Source organism: Drosophila biarmipes, chromosome 3L (assembly GCF_025231255.1).
Source record: "Drosophila biarmipes strain raj3 chromosome 3L, RU_DBia_V1.1, whole genome shotgun sequence".
In the NCBI taxonomy this organism is placed as follows: Eukaryota; Metazoa; Arthropoda; class Insecta; order Diptera; family Drosophilidae; genus Drosophila; species Drosophila biarmipes.
The window spans coordinates 21,282,764-21,299,766 of NC_066613.1; the positions used below are offsets into that span (position 1 = coordinate 21,282,764).

A 17,003-nucleotide genomic window follows, 5' to 3' on the forward strand; every position below is an offset into this window, starting at 1 on the left:
AACTACTTAGTATTGTTGCTATCTCACTATCTCACTCGCTCTCTCTAACTCTCTGTCTCTCTCTATCTCTGTAACTCTGTCTCTCTCTATTAACCAACTAACTTCACTAACTTAACCGTTTTGAATGTGCATTGCAACGAAAGCCACTGCAACTGCAAGTGCAAGTGCCATTTGACTACATTTAAAATTAAAAGATTTCGTTCCTCGAATTCGGTTGCATTTCCAGCATTTTGTGTTGTATTCGTAGGAAGTGTGTTTTAGTTTTGTGCTCTCATTCCAAATCAAATTTTGCTTGCCCCACAAGTTGAACAACAACCGCATTATTTCCATTGTGTTTCGTTCCTTTATGATTTTCACTTTTTCGTGGCGCACTCGAAAACGTTTCATATAGATTTCCTTAGTCTCTTTGTAAAGTAATTGTCAATGTAAGTATCTTAAAACAAAAGCTAAACAAGACACAAGACTAAAAAGCCAACAATGCATTTAAAAGCCAAAGGTCAAGCCTTTGAGACATAAAAAAGTGAACCAAAAGTGAAATATAAAAAAAAGAGAAAAACAAGAAAAAAGAAAAGCTTGAAAAATACATTTGCACATTTACGCATGAGTCACCCCGATTTCTAAACACACGCAAAATATCAATATCAATATCCGTATCAGCATCGAATAAATTGGTCATGGTTCACCGCCAGCCACAACTCACCGATTCACCACTCACACATCGATTTGTAGTGTTTCTACCATTTCTTTTCATTTGCCCTGTAATTAGTGTAAATCCCGATTTATGTTGGCCTTCATTTTAGCTGCTGCTCTCCCACACAACGACACCAATTAACAACCACACACCGCACCCCAATATCCTAGTTGTAGTTAGCAGCTCTTAGCCCTGTAAAATACTAGTAAGTTGAAGTTTTGAAGTTTTAGTTAGCGCTACATTTGGCCCTAGTCCACCTAGTCCGACCTAGCCTAGTTACCAAAATCTAAGTGTCTTAGTTGCCAAATCTTGCCATTAGCTTTTATAAATAGATTGTATACATACTGTACCATATAGTTGCAAAGCCTTAAATTGCACAAACTCAAAGACCGAACACAACCCAGCCAAGAACACAGACAAAATCCACAGATACGCACACAGCACTCGCATATTCATAAACTGCACTCTTGAATTTAGTCCAAAATGTTAAATAGGTGAAAGCTAATTGCATATGAATAAACTACGGTGGCCTAAAAACTAATTTCATGAGGTGTTAATTTAAAGGTGCTGAAAAAAAGTTTAGTGCAGTTCAAAAAACTGTTCAAATTATTTTAGGCTTTCCAAGTTGGTATCCTTTGTATGGCAAAACACTAAAAATAAAAGGTTTTTGAATGTTTGATGCTCTTTTAAATTTGTTTATTTATATGTTCCCTACTTTAACAAACGTACAAAACTGTTTTTTTTTTTTTTGTAATCAAAAGATACAAAATACTGAGATAAAAAAAACAAATGTTGCCATACAAATGGTTAAGCACCACAGTAAATTTGAAATAAATGAAGCTCTCTTACCACTCTATGCCCTCCTTTTCCGATTGTGCGATAAAACCCGAAATAAAAGATAAGCTGCACTATCGCCAGTGACAAACTGAAAAACCACTGCCAAGCCAATCAGGCAATCAAAGCTTACATCAACGAATAATCCAATATCGTGAAAGGTAACCAAAAATCGAATGCAAAAGGAAAAATGAAAACTCAGCAATCCAAAGCAAATCAGCTCAGCTCAGCTCAGTTCAGTTCACTTCGAATGCCAATCGATATCCAGAATCTCAGACTGTCCCTCTCTATCTCTAACTATTTTCCCCTCCGTTTATCTCTCTCTAAGGCACGCTTTGGCATATGCTGTCCCACAAGAACCACCCATCCACCGACCCAAAAAACAACCCCACCACTCAATTTAACCCACCGTATAGTCAACTTGTCATACTTTATTCAATTAAATTTCTATCTGTATGTTTGCAAGTGAGCGAGAATCAAAAAACCAAAAAAGAGAAACAAGCAAACACTTTCTAAAGCGGCTACAATCAAGAACTTTATATATATTCTAATCATATTTCACACGCAACCAATACAGTCTACCAAGAAATCAACTACGTTTTTTATCTCTACTACAAGCAACTACAACGAATTCTTATGCAAATATCTCTACTATTTTCATTTTACATTCAACTTATTGTACGACCAAAAATCAATCAAATATTTGCTCACTATGCAAAACTAAAAACAAACAAACAAACTCATTGCCAACATACAATGTGGCCATAAATGAAAACCGAACGAAAAATTAAAAAATAAATAGGAGTTGGCCACAAAACTCTCACGAAGTTTCGATATGAAGGAAGAAGGCGGCACATTGCTGGGCGATAAAGGTGTACGAAGGCATCAGGTGAGTGCTACTCCAAAACTAGTGCAATCACACTAAAATACCAGATATCTATATCTACAAATAATAACTGAATACAGCACTTGAATGCCAACAACAACTTTAACAAAACTAACTAAAATCAGTAAACAAACGTGCGAGAAACGAAATCAGTTTCGGCTTGAAATGATCAGAGCTAATATTTTCGTCGGTTGTTCTATTCAATTTTATACAATTCGGTCACCCCGGAACATTTCATGATTCATTCCAAACAAATCACACAAAAGTTTCTACTTTCTCTCTATCTACCTTTACCTAACTCCAAAATATACAACTATGCCATTGAGTATTTTTAACTAGAAATATTTGTAAATATGAATTGGCCTACCTTTCCATAGCTTGAACCGTTTCCTATTGTTTGAACCACACGTAAATAAGTACAACAAACCCAAACAATATTTACCAAAGTCCTTGAATCAAACAAATGTTTAAAATGCTTGCCTTAACCAAATCACAAAATCTACTTTACCAGCTTGACCAAATTTTGATTAAACCCAAACACAATTTAAACCTTAAGCTAATTCTAGAACTAATGGATATCAAAGAAGTTTTTATGGAATTGGAAATATTTATCAAAGTCGTTAAAGTATTTAATATCTACTTCATGCATACGATTTATTTGTTTTTCAGTCCATGCAGCGTCTGTCAGCGGAGCAGAATGGTGGTTCAACGACTGAACAAACACATGAACACAATCCAAACGTCGTACCTGATCATAGAGGCAACTTACACATTACAGTTAAGAAAACCAAACCAATTTTAGGTATTGCTATCGAAGGTGGTGCTAATACAAAACACCCGCTCCCTAGGATAATCAATATCCATGTGAGTATGCCATCAATCATTTGCATTAGTTTGGCACTTACATTGAACTTGCAACAGGAAAATGGTGCAGCATTTGAAGCGGGCGGCCTAGAAGTCGGGCAACTCATACTGGAGGTAGATGGAACCAAGGTGGAAGGTCTACATCATCAGGTAATCTTAAAAAACCTTCTTAAAAAGATTAAAAATGGGTGCCACACAAGCTAATGGGGTTTAGAAATCGCTACTTAATGTCATAAGGTGTCTAAAAGTATGCAACAACATATTTTAAACTCATTTTTTTTTTTTATTTAATTAACATCTTTATTTAATATAATCCAGGAACAGATCTAATTAAAGCCTTTAACCTAAATGTTTTCTTAAGTAAATAATCTCTTAATTATAAATTATAATTAGTTTTCAACTTGGTATATAGGAGTAGCTCAAATTACGACTAGTTTCAAGTAAATAATATATTCATATTAGTCTCTTAGGAGCAGCCCAAAATGTCTTCTTTTGAGCCTGCGAATTGGGATAGCCCCCTGTAATCTCCGGGCTAGACGATTACGGTGGGCAGTTAGACGGTCGTTGTACCTGCTTGAGAAGAACGATATTTGGTCTTCAACAAGACTCAGGTTTAGGTCATTGTGAAGCGTTTGGCCGCTAACGAACCACTCACAGCCAGTAATTTGTCTTAATGTTTTGTTCTGGACGGTTTGGAAACGTTTTCGGTGGGACGCAGCCGCCACTCCCCAAATTTGGATTCCATATCTCCAAGTTGGTGCGATGATTTGTTGATAAATGTGCCGCTTGCATCTTAGAGATAGTTTGCTTTTCTTGTTTAGCATCCAGAATAATTGGTTCCGCTTTAGGTTGCACATTTTGACGACTCTGGCAATATGTTCTCGGAAGGTTAGGCGTTTGTCCAGTGTGAGGCCTAGGTATTTCGCCTTAGTCGCTTGCTCTATGTTTTTAAACTCAGAAAAACAAATAATTCATCCACAAGACAAATATTAATTATTAAAGCATTGCATACTTTTAGGCATATAAAAATACATTAACAAGTGTTTTTACAGCTTTAGTGATTTGCATGGCACCTCGTATATTTTCAAGAGCTGTTTGCTAACCATTTCCTTGCTTTTCCAGGAGGTTGCTCGACTTATAGCCGAATGCTTTGCTAATCGTGAAAAGGCTGAAATAACCTTCTTAGTTGTCGAAGCAAAAAAATCAAATTTGGAACCGAAGCCGACGGCGCTGATATTTTTAGAAGCCTAACATTTGCTTGCCCTGCCGGCCAGTGACCCATTGGAACGCCAAAAGCTGGAGTTCCTCTACGAATGGGGCATCGATTTAACGGAGACGCCAAAACCAATGCCAACACCAATACCGCTAACGAAAGCCAAGAACCCGCCGCCACTGCCCCATGAGATGCACAACAACATCAATGCCCATTATGGTGGCAGTGCGGCCCTCAGCAATCATCAACCTCATCCGCATGCGCATCCACACACTCACCATCAGCAGCAGCAGCAGCAGCAGCAACAACAGCAAGCGCAGCAGCAGCAACATCCGAACACCAAATCGCCCAACACGATCAGCAACACACAAGCAACACCAACCGGAGGAGCAGCAGTAACAACTGCGAGCAAGCAACAACCACCGGGAAACACCAACACACCAACGAAAGCTTCGCGTGAGGCCACTCCCACAAGGGATCAGCATCAGCAACATGTCACGCCCACACGCGAGCACCAGCAGCAAACGCCCACCCGCCAGCAGCAACTGCAACGCGAGCAACAACGTGAACAACGCGAGCAACAGCGTGAACAACGCGAACAACGCGAGCAACAACGTGAACAACGCGAACGACAGCAACATTTGCGCGAGCAACGCGAACAACGCGAGCGGGAGTACCAACACGACCACGAACAACACCACCACCACCACGAACAACACCACCACCAACACCATCGTGACCACCACGAGCAACAACTACACCAACAACACCACCACCACCATCACCATCACTCATCTGGATCACAGCAGCAACAGCAGCGCTACAGCAGCAGCAACAGCTACAAATCTCATAATAATTCCGTTTACCAGTAAGGAGAAACCGAGAAACAACTAAGTCAAAAATGCAATTCTAGCAATTGGAGCAACAATTTTTTGGAAACATTCTTTCAAAACTGCAACAGCAATTCAATCAGTAAACAGTTTAATTGTGCTACCTATGTTTAAAACGAAAACCAAAAGACCTCTGCCCCTCATGCACGCCTCCTTCTTCACTGAACACAACGCGCTTGACAGAATATCTATACAAAATTAACCCCCAAAATGGAACCCGAAATTTCCCGGCTATATCCTAATTGAACTATTTTTTATGAGTCACCATATCTCGCTTTAGTAGGCCCCCTAGTAATGTGTTTATTTGTTGTAGCTGAAGAGATGCCTTTACCAAAAAAAGAAAGCAAAGGGTCTGTGAGACCTGTTCGTAAGAAATCCCTTATAAGTTTCTTTTTTTTTCAGTAAGAAATATTAAACAATTTCAAAAATATCAAATGTAAAATTTTACCACTGCCGAGGTTAAAGAAAAAGTAAAAAGAAAAATCAAGGGCATCTCTCTACCTCACTTGGCTTTCCGTTCCATGTGTCTGCCCACAGAACTCTCTCCTAATACTAGAACCAAGAACCACTCCGATCCTCAACTAGAATATCCAGAGACAAGACCTATCCAGACCTTAGGCCTCCTAAGAACCTCTATCGAACCACGCGCTAGTCGAATTGTGTAAATCTGTGTAAACTCTAAAACATATTATTGTATGATTATTATTACTATTGATTATCAAGCGAGCAACGTAGCCTAGACCGTTAGTCATTACTTGTTTAAACTAGTGACCGGACAACAAGTTTTGGTTCACGAGATTACTGTAAGAGCAATGTTATTTGATGATATACCCACAAGAGCCCCCAAAAGGAAGAGCAACCACAACCCAAATAAGGCATACATTAAGAAAATCAAGAGCTTAACATGTTTAAAATGAACAAGTAAAATATCTAAAAATCCCTTAAACAGTAAGCAAGCAGAAGACGATGCAGAGAAGAATTGTGAAAAAAAGATTAAAGGCACAGACACTGTAAAATATAAAAATAACCAGAAAACTAGTAACGAATTATCGCTTTTGTTAGATTCAAACACACACTAACACACACGAACACACGTATGCACGGCACTCACACACACACACTCGCATGCATATTGCCAAATTGATTGTATTTACAGCAGCAAATTGAAGAAAAACTAAGAAAAAACCAAGAACAAACAAAAATGAAGCCCACCTAAGCAAAGAGATAATTTGTAAAAATTTAAAATAATCTTAAAATTAAATCACAAAAAATGTAAAAAGCTATAAATATATATTTAAAGAAGGAAGCCACAAGAACACACACACACACACGAGAACACTTACACTAACACCCACTCAGAAATAATTAGCCCAGAAAGCGCATCAATTCTAAATTTTAACCAAAATATCAAAATATATACCCGCAGTGTTGTGAGGTTCATCGAAGTTTCTGCATTCTGACATCGACTGAAATTCTCACACATTAAATTTGAATTTATTTCTTGACTATATTTATAGTCCTTCGCATTCCTTGATCGATCTGACAACACCGCAAGGCATATCCCTGTTATTAGTACAACTTAAACTGCACACTGCACAATTTTTGAATGTTTGTTAAATGTTTTAAAGAGCAAAAGCCGACACCAGGAAAATTCGCTGCAAAATTGTATTCTCCTCACCGAAAAACTAACCAAGAAAAGTCCCTCGCACCCCAGAATCGATCCCAAAACCCAATTCCAACCCAGAGAAAAATGGTAAACGAATTATGAAACTGCTAGGGCAGAAGGACATCTATGTCTGCTCTGCCACTAAAAATGCAAAAATAACATTAACGCTGTAGAGACAAGAAGAAATTAACGCTTAAAATTTGAGGTTGATTGGCATTAAGTAAAAGTTAAACGATGTTGAAGCAGGAAGAGCCGAGCCGACAGGGCGCGATCACGAGCAAGTAAAAAATTATAAAACAACTTAAAGCAGGCACGATGAACAACCGATAGTGCTGACTATAACTTCATACGTATTGTGTAAAATATTAGCAAAAGACGAATTCCTTTTTATAGATCAAAAACCAAAGAAACCAACGTATTTTTCGCTCTCTCTATCTTTCACCTTCGATTATACGATCTACGATCTACGATCTACGACCTACGATCTACCTATTATATCTGTCACTCACTCAATCAGTCAATCGTTCAGTCAATCGTTTCGGCAAGTTTGTTGATTTCGTTTGTTGTGTGTGAAAGTGTTTGAAATAAAACGAAACCTTTGCATGTCACAAGAGCAATTTGTTCACCCTGAGTCCCCCCAAAAGAAGGTTATCTTTGTGTCTAACGATGTGTATAGGGCATGGTTCCCATGCCGGGCTTGTTTTCATCATCTCAAATCTTCGAAACGAAAACTACTCCTCTGCTTAACTCTCTCTTATTAACTCTCTTTATGTATGTGTCTGTGTGGAAAGTAATTATACAAAATTATTAAAATTGAAATTGAATCGTTATATGAGGTATTGTACTTGTATTTTTGTTGACTATTATGTAATTAAACGCTTTACTGAATATCAGTTGTGTACATTTTTTAGCTAAAAGAAAAAATTAAAAACCAAATTCAAGCAAAGAAGCTTATGCTGTTACTTATTGTTAGTGAATTTACCGCAAAAAGAATGAAACAAAAATCTAAGAAAAACCAAGAACTCAAGTTAAATTTTCAAAAATTTATAAAAAACTATAAAATCATTTTGCAACGTTCATGCGTGACGAGAAGCATCAAGGGGATTGCCTTGTGGACGACGCACTTACGCCTTTGTATATTGCGATACATTTTGATGAGAAGGCTTAACTTAAACTTTGAGAACTACCAGATAAATATCTATTTAATATAATGTATACATGCATACAAGCAAACATATAAACATATACCGTATATAAAACGTATGCTAAACTATATCTAAATTGTAAACGACAATGAGAAGCAATTTTAAGCAAAATGAAGAAACCATTTCAATTTCAACTTCAATACCCCCACATGCAACACACTCGGATGAGGAAACCATTTATGTGAATTAATATGTATAGAACTATATGTATAACTATGATTACAAACAGCAACAAGGCTATCTATATGCTATGCTAATGAAAGGGTAAACGGCATTTAAACTCATTCAACCAAAACAAACAGAGACCGCATCACACGGGAAGGAAATGAAAGCTTATAAATACCATATAGAACCGTATATGTACCATACCATATAGATCCACAAGCCATGTACCACGTAAATATCGTATCGTATATAGCAATAGCAGTTAGTTATAGTCGATATGGATAGCTAAATTACCGAATAGCAAAGCCTCAGCCGAAGCAAACTTGTTGTACGATTAAGATTGAGCTAGACTTTTAACCAGAGATAATCCAACTTGTAGATATATCGATATATCACATATGAAGTGTATGATTGTGTATATTACCGGATAACAGAAGAACTCTTATGATTTCCAGGTCTCGCTTTTGAGTTGATCCTACGTAAAGACCCCGACAAATATATATCAAGTCCCCAGAAACTAAAAAAAACCCCTAATACATTCAGACCAGACCACAAAAAGAACTACAACCAAAACAAACTGTGCCACCTAGTACATACATAACAAGAAATGGTTATATATCTGTATCTGCTATATAGACACGATAAACACATGAATTAAACACTGACATGTACTATACCTAGATATATTATATAGAGAGAAGGAAAACATTCAATGCTCACTTTTATATTTTTTATCATACATACATACCTATATCGAGAAAGCTGATAAAAGGACACAGGACGAAGCACCGTAAGAACCACTGAACCACAAAACCAAACAAACATAGGAAAATTCTCATGCCCAAAAGAATATATTTATATATAGTGTACACGTTCTATATGCCTAGATATGCGTTCCATTGCTTTTTAGAGCCAATTTGCTTTGCTTGCGAGACAAAATCCCCTGGAAAACCCACGTACTTCGTTTTTATTTCAACCCATCCGAACCCCTTCAAGACGACAATTAGGAACGATAACACCAGGCATTAACGCAAAAGATCGAGCTAAACTAGTGCTTAGTGTTTAAATATAAACAATTTCAATGAAAGTATTTCAGTTGTGTATATTGTAAAGAACAATTATAAATGAACAAATATAAAGTTAAACATTTAAAAGATAATTCAAAAAATTTATTGAAACATTAATAAAAATAATTGTATTTATCAAAATTAATACGAAACAAATCTAAGGCATTAGCATAGCAAAAAAGATAATGGTATACATAAATTGAAATGAAAATGAACACAAAAAGCGCTGATTTAATATTATATTATTAATTATATTATTGCAAACAACAAAGTGAAAAACAAATGATATTGTCCTTGGTATTTACATATACATAAAGAAAAACAACAAAAAATAAGAAAAATAAAAAGAAAACGTTTTTTTATATAACCGATATCTTTTCGATCGCTGATCTGCGTGGGTTGGGAGGGTTTCATTGATTTTATAATATTTTATTTATATATATTTTATAATTAAACATCTCAAGGTAGGAAATATTAAATAGCTACTGGCTTAAAATATAATTTTCACCAAAAAATACTAAATTATAGTTTTCAACCTAACAGAAATACTAAAACATTTGGGGCTAGCAAAGATTACTATGGAAAAATTACGCGAAAAGGTGTGGTGAACTAGTTAATTAGAATTAAAAATATTTTTAAAAAGTATTTAGGCAACACTACATATTTAGAGTATTTTTCAGATACTTTTTCAAACTGTGCCGCCTAAACGGCCTCGTATGCGATGAAAAATCGTCTTATCGATAGACCCGAGCGAGTTCGAATTCGCAGAGAGGGATGGCAGGCAGGCCGCCCTGTGTGTTTATAAGCGAGAACCTAACTTGGTTCGGCAACAATTTCAAACAAGACGTTAAAGGCGACCGTGCCTGCCAGCGACTGTCCAGGAAATCATTAGATCCTGCCAGGACGTACAGCCTCCCACGCGGTTCAAATTCAAACTAAAAAAAATCATTTCGATTTCAAAAAGTGCGCGCTCACTTGCCAAGTTTAAAAATTAAATAAATAAATTCATTAAAAATGCCTTTCGCACACGAGCAACTTAAGGTGGTGGCCAGCGAGCAGCTGAGCAAATCGGAGACCATCCAGCTGCGCAACCAGCACATCGGGTAAGTGGCCTCCCCTTCCTCAGTCCGAGGTCCTTGGTCCTTGTTCCGTAATCCTGGTCCGGGTCGAGAGCCTGCGACCTTGCCTTGAATTCGCTGTGGCTGTCAAGGTCAGGCGGCATCCCCCATTCGGCCCACTCATCGCCTTTCCTCTCTGTCGCTCGCACTAGAGAATTTCCCGCCCGCCTTTCTCTTATTTTTGGCTCTGTTGCCAACAGCAGCCCCATCCACAGCCCCCCAAAAAAGATATAATAAAACAAAAAGTACAAAACACAAACATGCAGCAGTGGGGCTTTTTTAGATTTTGGCTTTATTGATTTTTATAGACTGACCGAAATTAGAAAGGTGTAAGAAAATAATTTAAAAAGTTTGACATGGAAAAATGGGAGAGCTATTCTTGGTTTAGGGCCAACAAATGAGGACTTTGTAATTTAGCAATGATTATGGGTACATTATCTAAATTGCCAAAACACAAAGAGCCAATAATACCTTTCACTTGCCCATTTCATGGAAAGTTTTGTAACTCAACAAACTCATAAAATTAAAAAACAGGAACCATATTCGGGTTTGTTTTTATGACTTTGTACTCCTACAAAGTACGTGAGCTAAATATTGATAAACAAATTTTACAGATTATAAAGTGTGAAGTGTAATAGGTTTTAAATTTGTGAAATAGAAAATTGAACAAGAAAGTGATAAGTATTCTTTTTAGGAGACTTTAAAATGTCCTAATATATTGTGATTTGCAATTGTCTCAGTCTTAAGATCAAAGTGCATTTATTTGTCCGCCTTAAATTGTTAGCAGCTGTACCCCCGTTTTCTTTGTTTGCCCAAAGTCAACCATAAAATGTTTATCAAACACTGCAAGAGGCCTTGTTTTTGTCTGGCAAACACAAATATCATAACCATTAAATTCGGGAGTGGGAACGGGAATAATCTTAGTTATTGTGGCCACAGCTGAGGCTGATACTTGGGATTTGTTGAAATAGGCCCCGGTTAATAGTGTAGCTAGTGTCACATACGTCATTGCATTTTACATTGTTCCCGGGACTTTATGGGCGGTATTAGGAGAACACAGCCCAACTGTAATCCAGTTAATACATTTCAAATGTTTTTTTTAGGCAAGCCTGTCAGCTCTTCTATCGCTCTGATCCCCTGAAAATTGTACGCGGCCAAGGTCAATATATGTTCGACGAGGAGGGCACCCGGTATCTGGACTGCATCAACAATGTGGCTCATGGTAAGTGACTCCACGTATTAATGATATTAATAATAAGTTATAATAATAATACTACTAATAAAAATGTGACGAATTTGTGGGGAAAATGGGTATTACCAGGATATGGTTAATGTTTGATTGATACATAAACTTTAAAATAGATGATCTTTCAAGCATACCATTTATATATATTTAAGAAGAAAATATATAAAAAATATAAAAAAATGGTACGTGTTACGCCGCAAACGATACAGATCCATAGGAAATTGTGAAAATCAGTAGGGTTTCGTCAAGATTGTTGATAAGGTCTGTCACTCTATCGCTTGGGCGGCAAATTCGGAACCGGGGCCTGATGACGTTTTGTTTTGGACCCACCGTCCGGCCGTCGACACTTGCTCGTTGGCAGATCCTATTTCGGTTTATGCTGATTAGCAGCGGCACACGCCCCACACATGGCAAAAAAGCTGCAAAGTGCTTGCCTCATTGGGGCACTTGAAGAGCAATGGGCGGTCTCCCGCATTCGGCAGCAAGTTCAAGGTTGGCCGCTCAAGTAGATATAGAACGAGTGGCGGGCCAGACGTCGGCGGCATGCTCAGGCCCCGATTGAGAAGCCCTCTGCGCCTGAGTCAGCCTTATCGCATCGCCCACCGGCGGGTTTTAGATGCTGCCATGGGAATAATGGGCCTGGCCTCTGGGCACTGATTTTGGATTTCGGGCCCCGACACAGAGCCGCAGAGCAATAACTGGTGATTAAAACAACAGTGTCATCAAGACAATCACAATAACCATAAAAATAGCAAATGACCACGGGCCCGTTTGCGTATAAAATACTATATTGAGAGCACATACCTCATCGAGGGGGGCCCAGTCGCATCCAGTGTAACCATATCAACTTATCAACAACGGTGGCCCGGCCATAGCAACAACAACGAGGATTGACGTCGACAACCAATTTGACAATTTGCTCTTTCTGGAATCTAGGGAGCTCAAATTGTTTTCGTATTTTTCCAAAACACTTCCTACAACGGAATTTTCCACCTACAAGGTTGAGTCGACAGAAATTTCCTTAACTCACCATCATTGTAATGTAATATTCTTAGGACACCTGATCTATTCTAATCAGCTATTTTTATAAAGCTTGCTATTTATGAATTTAGTTTTCTTGATAAGCTGAGGCCATTGGCATTGCGAATGCACTGAAAATCATGAAGTAGAAATCCAATGGGGGCTCATCAAAGGGGTCCAAAACTATATTCCATCAAGGGTTATCATGCCGAGGGCAAATGGTAAAGTTGTTTACAGCTGAGTGATAGTGATGGTCACCTGATGATGTTTGCACCTTTTAGCGTTATCAAGTGATTGATTTTGTTTACAGTATAGTAAACTACTTTGGCAAGAATAGATCATAAATATTTTTAAATCAGATAAAGTTAAAAATTGATATAGCTCATATTGTCTTATGTTGAGAATTTGTATGACATCAAAATTAGCTCAATTCTGAACAAGATTTCATATAGAACTCACTGATCCTCCTAAATTTAATCCAAAGCATCAACTAATCGTAATATTTCTCTCCTATTTAATGACCCACTTAGGCGTTTGCACATTTCCCCAGCGCTCGCAAAACTTATTCAACCTCGAACTGTGGACTGATAGTTGCCACTCCACCCACCGAACGTAATATTTCCAAGACTTATGGCTATACCCATACCCCTAAGTCATCAGTAACAAAGTAAGAAATCAGTCCCATAATATAACATAACACAGAAACTGGCACTATAAGCCAGATAAGGCTTCGAGTGCACGTGTCGACGATCTACGATCGGAATAACAAGTTGTTATGAAACTTGAACCACGTTCCGCGTAATCTCGTGCTACTTTTCTGCTCCGGCCCTCCGGGAGGCAGCAACATGTGAACGTCTCGTGCGAATGGAAATGTACTCGAGATAGCGGCTAAGCAGAGTGCAGGAAAATTGGGGGAGGGGCCGCCGCCCCGGGGGAGGGAGCGTACAGTCCGTCCATTGCTCTGGGCCCGTAGTCTAGTTCCAATATTTGTCGTAGTGCCCCTACCCCACGGGATCTGAGCAATCAGCTGTGCCACTCGGCACACATTGCGAGTGGAAAATTCTGGGCAGATAGGCGGAAAAACACCCGAGCTGTGAAAAGTCGGACAAACAGCCGATAGAAAAGCAAGAGCAAGTGGAAGTGATCGTGTCATAGCGAACACTTGTAGATTGGCGACAATGTCGCCAGATGCTGGGGAAATTCGCACATTTTGGGTCACAAAAGTGGGAGGGGAAAACGAATAAAGATAGATAGACAGGTGGGCTATCTTTATAAGGAACAATGAGATCGTTTAGGGAATGCCCTATTTTTAAGATTATTTCATGATTATAAAAAGGAAAGAAATATATTTTTAACTTCTAGTAAGAATAACTTAGTTTCACTCGAGTCAAGATTCAATATAAGGTAATATTTCAATAATTCTTATAAGAATATAGTTTATATCTTTGAACTTCATGGCTCATACTTAGTCTTTCCCAGCATGACTGTACCTTTGTCCACTTAAGAAAATGTGAAACCCAAGCCAAAAGACTACCCCATGGTCACTGCTCATTGCAAAACTAATCACAAAGCCATTTAACTTCAGGGCACTGATATGGAAACTAGAAACGTGAAGGCATCGCGTGAACTTCACGTGATCTCCAGCTCGCCGAGCACTACGCCTTATCAGGCGGCGTGAGTCCAAGTCCAAATACCCGTACTACTAACGAGAGTACGCGATAGAATTAGAATTAGCTGACCCCCAAACGACGCAATCTCTGCGTCTGTGCGGACGGTGGCGGAGTGCTCCGGGTCCGGGGCTTATCGCCCATCCGTCGGGGCCTACGGAACAGCGATATACTTATGGGTGGTGACGCCGTTCCAATTGGATCCGGGCCTGTCTGGGAGTGTTTTATTTTCGGTGCCGAGTCGGTGCGATGCGCAAAGAGCCGGGCAATTAAGTGGGCGGCGGAGCAGCACGTGCGCGACTCGCTTATTTTAGGGCACGCCCGAGGACTGGCGGCACTTAGGTGGGCGAAGTTTGCCCATGCTAATCGCCAGTTGACAGATCTATAAATAAGATTTTATTATCGGCACTCGAAGTAATCATTTCTTGGGGTTTTCACCACCATGAGTTTGATTAGGGGTACACTAAATATGATTATTTTAAACTTTGACCATCATAATTTCGAACGACTGTTACATTAAAAACTAAAATGTCCAATGAAATATTTTTATAATTTTTAAATATTTGAATGAATATTTTAAAAATTATTTAATATTTATTTGATAAGATCTAAGATAATTATAAACCATGTTTAATATCCTCTAATAACCTAATTTCACTTTACATTTCACCTTCTTATTTGCAGTGGGTCACTGTCATCCGGAGGTGGTGCGAGCTGGAGCCCTGCAGATGGCCACCATCTCGACCAACAACCGCTTCCTCCACGATGAGCTGGTGCAATGTGCCCGTACTCTGACCAGCAAAATGCCGGAACCATTGTCCGTGTGCTTCTTCGTTAATTCCGGATCAGAGGCCAATGACCTGGCCCTTCGTCTGGCCCGTAACTTTACTAAGCGGCAGGATGTCATTACTCTCGACCAGTAAGTTTCTTTTCTTACGTTAATAATAAAATATATTATATTCTATTTAAGCAACCTAACTGATCTCTAATTTTCCTTTTTCTTACAGTGCCTACCATGGTCACTTGCAGTCGGTGATGGAGGTGTCTCCGTACAAGTTCAACCAACCTGGCGGAGAGACCAAGCCCGACTACGTCCATGTGGCCCCCTGCCCGGACATCTATGGCGGCAAGTTCACCGACAAGATGTATCCGGATGCGGACATGGGCGCCCTTTACGCCCAGCCCATTGAGGAGATCTGCCAGAAGCAGTTGGCCAAGGGCCAGGGCGTGGCCGCCTTCATTGCCGAGAGCCTGCAGAGCTGCGGTGGCCAGATCTTGCCACCAGCTGGATATTTCCAGGCTGTCTACGAGGCCGTACGCTCCGCCGGTGGCGTTTGCATCGCCGATGAGGTTCAGGTGGGTTTCGGACGCGTGGGCAGCCACTACTGGGCCTTTGAGACCCAGAACGTCATCCCCGACATCGTGTGCGTGGCCAAGCCCATGGGCAATGGTCATCCGGTGGGCGCGGTGGTCACCACGCCGGAAATCGCCAAGGCCTTCCACGCCACCGGAGTGGCCTACTTCAACACCTATGGAGGCAATCCGGTTTCCTGTGCGATCGCCAATGCCGTGATGCGTGTCATTGATCAGGAGGGTCTGCAGCAGAATGCCCTGGTCGTGGGAGACTATCTCTTGGAGGAGTGCAACCGGCTGAAGCAGGACTTTGAGTGCGTTGGTGATGTACGCGGCGCAGGACTCTTCGTGGGCATCGAGTTGGTGCAGGAGCGAGAGGAGCGGATTCCGGACAAGAAGGCCGCCCACTGGGTGGTCAACCGGATGAAGCAGCTGCACCGCGTGCTCGTCTCCTCCGATGGTCCCAACGACAACGTGATCAAGCTAAAGCCACCCATGTGCTTCAGCCGGGAAAACGCCGACGAGTTCCTCCTGGCCTTCCGGGAGTGCCTGACCGCCGTGATGCAGGATCGGCTGGCCAGTGCCGCCTCCGCCGCCATGGCGGCCACCAGCGGCGTCATCGCCACCGCCTCCGAGACACTGGCCAACAAGACGAAGCTCTTCGAGCGGCAGGATCGCCTCATCAAGTCCGTCTGAGGCAGTGCCTGCTGGTTGGCCAATGCCACCACCAACGCCTCTCCGCCCGGGCACAAAATAGCTTTAGCCACCAAGGATATTTAGATTATTCTATGATCCTCTTGGTGTCCTTTTTCCCATTGACCCCATCTATTCCAAATTCTCTGCAACATTTTGATTTGATTAGCTATAGAGCCAACATTTAATTTGCCTAGCTGTAGTGCCATTTATCCGTAATCTAATCGTATATATTTTTACGCTGTATAATCATTACTCTGTTCGTCAAGTATCTTCTAGTATCTAGAAACGTAGGGAGCCCCACACGAATTTCTTCCATTGTTATCTGTATATATAAAGTTTTGATTAAGTATATTATGTTAAAAAAAAGTTATTAAAAAGTTACGTATATTTTGTAAACTTATGATGTTTCAATTTTTACATGG

General features: G+C 39.9%; 3 protein-coding genes and 1 long non-coding RNA gene across 5 annotated transcripts in view; 3 read left to right on the forward strand and 1 right to left on the reverse strand.

Annotated features, from left to right (window-relative positions):
* LOC108034937 (whirlin) overlaps nucleotides 1-4,526 on the forward strand; it is a 33,718-nt gene extending 29,192 nt beyond the window's left edge. The window contains exons 14-17 of the mRNA XM_050885790.1: nucleotides 2,328-2,414; nucleotides 3,081-3,275; nucleotides 3,333-3,425; nucleotides 4,398-4,526. Of these exons, the coding sequence (XP_050741747.1) occupies nucleotides 2,328-2,414; nucleotides 3,081-3,275; nucleotides 3,333-3,425; nucleotides 4,398-4,526 (504 nt within the window). The remainder of the gene's footprint in view (nucleotides 1-2,327; nucleotides 2,415-3,080; nucleotides 3,276-3,332; nucleotides 3,426-4,397) is intronic.
* Nucleotides 4,527-4,622: 96 nt separating this feature from the next.
* Nucleotides 4,623-9,843, forward strand: LOC122819064 (putative cyclin-dependent serine/threonine-protein kinase DDB_G0272797/DDB_G0274007). The gene has a single exon (XM_044095433.2). It carries the CDS (start codon nucleotides 4,623-4,625, stop codon nucleotides 5,358-5,360), a length of 738 nt encoding a protein of 245 aa, XP_043951368.1. The 3' UTR covers nucleotides 5,361-9,843.
* Nucleotides 9,844-10,317: 474 nt separating this feature from the next.
* Nucleotides 10,318-16,977, forward strand: LOC108035547 (alanine--glyoxylate aminotransferase 2-like). 2 transcript variants are annotated; one of them, XM_017111216.3, is made up of 4 exons: nucleotides 10,318-10,584; nucleotides 11,703-11,821; nucleotides 15,217-15,451; nucleotides 15,540-16,977. In XM_017111216.3, exons 1-4 carry the CDS (start codon nucleotides 10,496-10,498, stop codon nucleotides 16,579-16,581), a joined length of 1,485 nt encoding a protein of 494 aa, XP_016966705.1. In that variant the 5' UTR covers nucleotides 10,318-10,495; the 3' UTR covers nucleotides 16,582-16,977. The 2 variants fall into 2 exon arrangements, with proteins under 2 accessions (XP_016966705.1, XP_043950605.1); XM_044094670.2 differs by lacking the exons at nucleotides 10,318-10,584; nucleotides 11,703-11,821 and adding an exon at nucleotides 13,410-13,532.
* On the reverse strand, nucleotides 11,968-13,273 carry LOC127010789 (uncharacterized). Its single transcript, XR_007763589.1, has 2 exons — nucleotides 12,650-13,273; nucleotides 11,968-12,543 (listed from the first exon to the last, which is right to left on the reverse strand). It is a non-coding gene; the product is annotated as an uncharacterized LOC127010789 (long non-coding RNA).
* Nucleotides 16,978-17,003: the final 26 nt, after the last annotated feature.

Coding starts and splice junctions, on each gene's coding strand:
- LOC122819064 (XM_044095433.2), top strand. CDS start 4,623: ATGCCAACACCAATACCGCTAACGAAAGCCAAGAACCCGCCGCCACTG.
- LOC108035547 (XM_017111216.3), top strand. CDS start 10,496: ATGCCTTTCGCACACGAGCAACTTAAGGTGGTGGCCAGCGAGCAGCTG. Junction 11,822..15,216: donor CATCAACAATGTGGCTCATG/GTAAGTGACTCC, acceptor TCTTATTTGCAG/TGGGTCACTGTCATCCGGAG. Junction 15,452..15,539: donor GATGTCATTACTCTCGACCA/GTAAGTTTCTTT, acceptor TTTTTCTTACAG/TGCCTACCATGGTCACTTGC.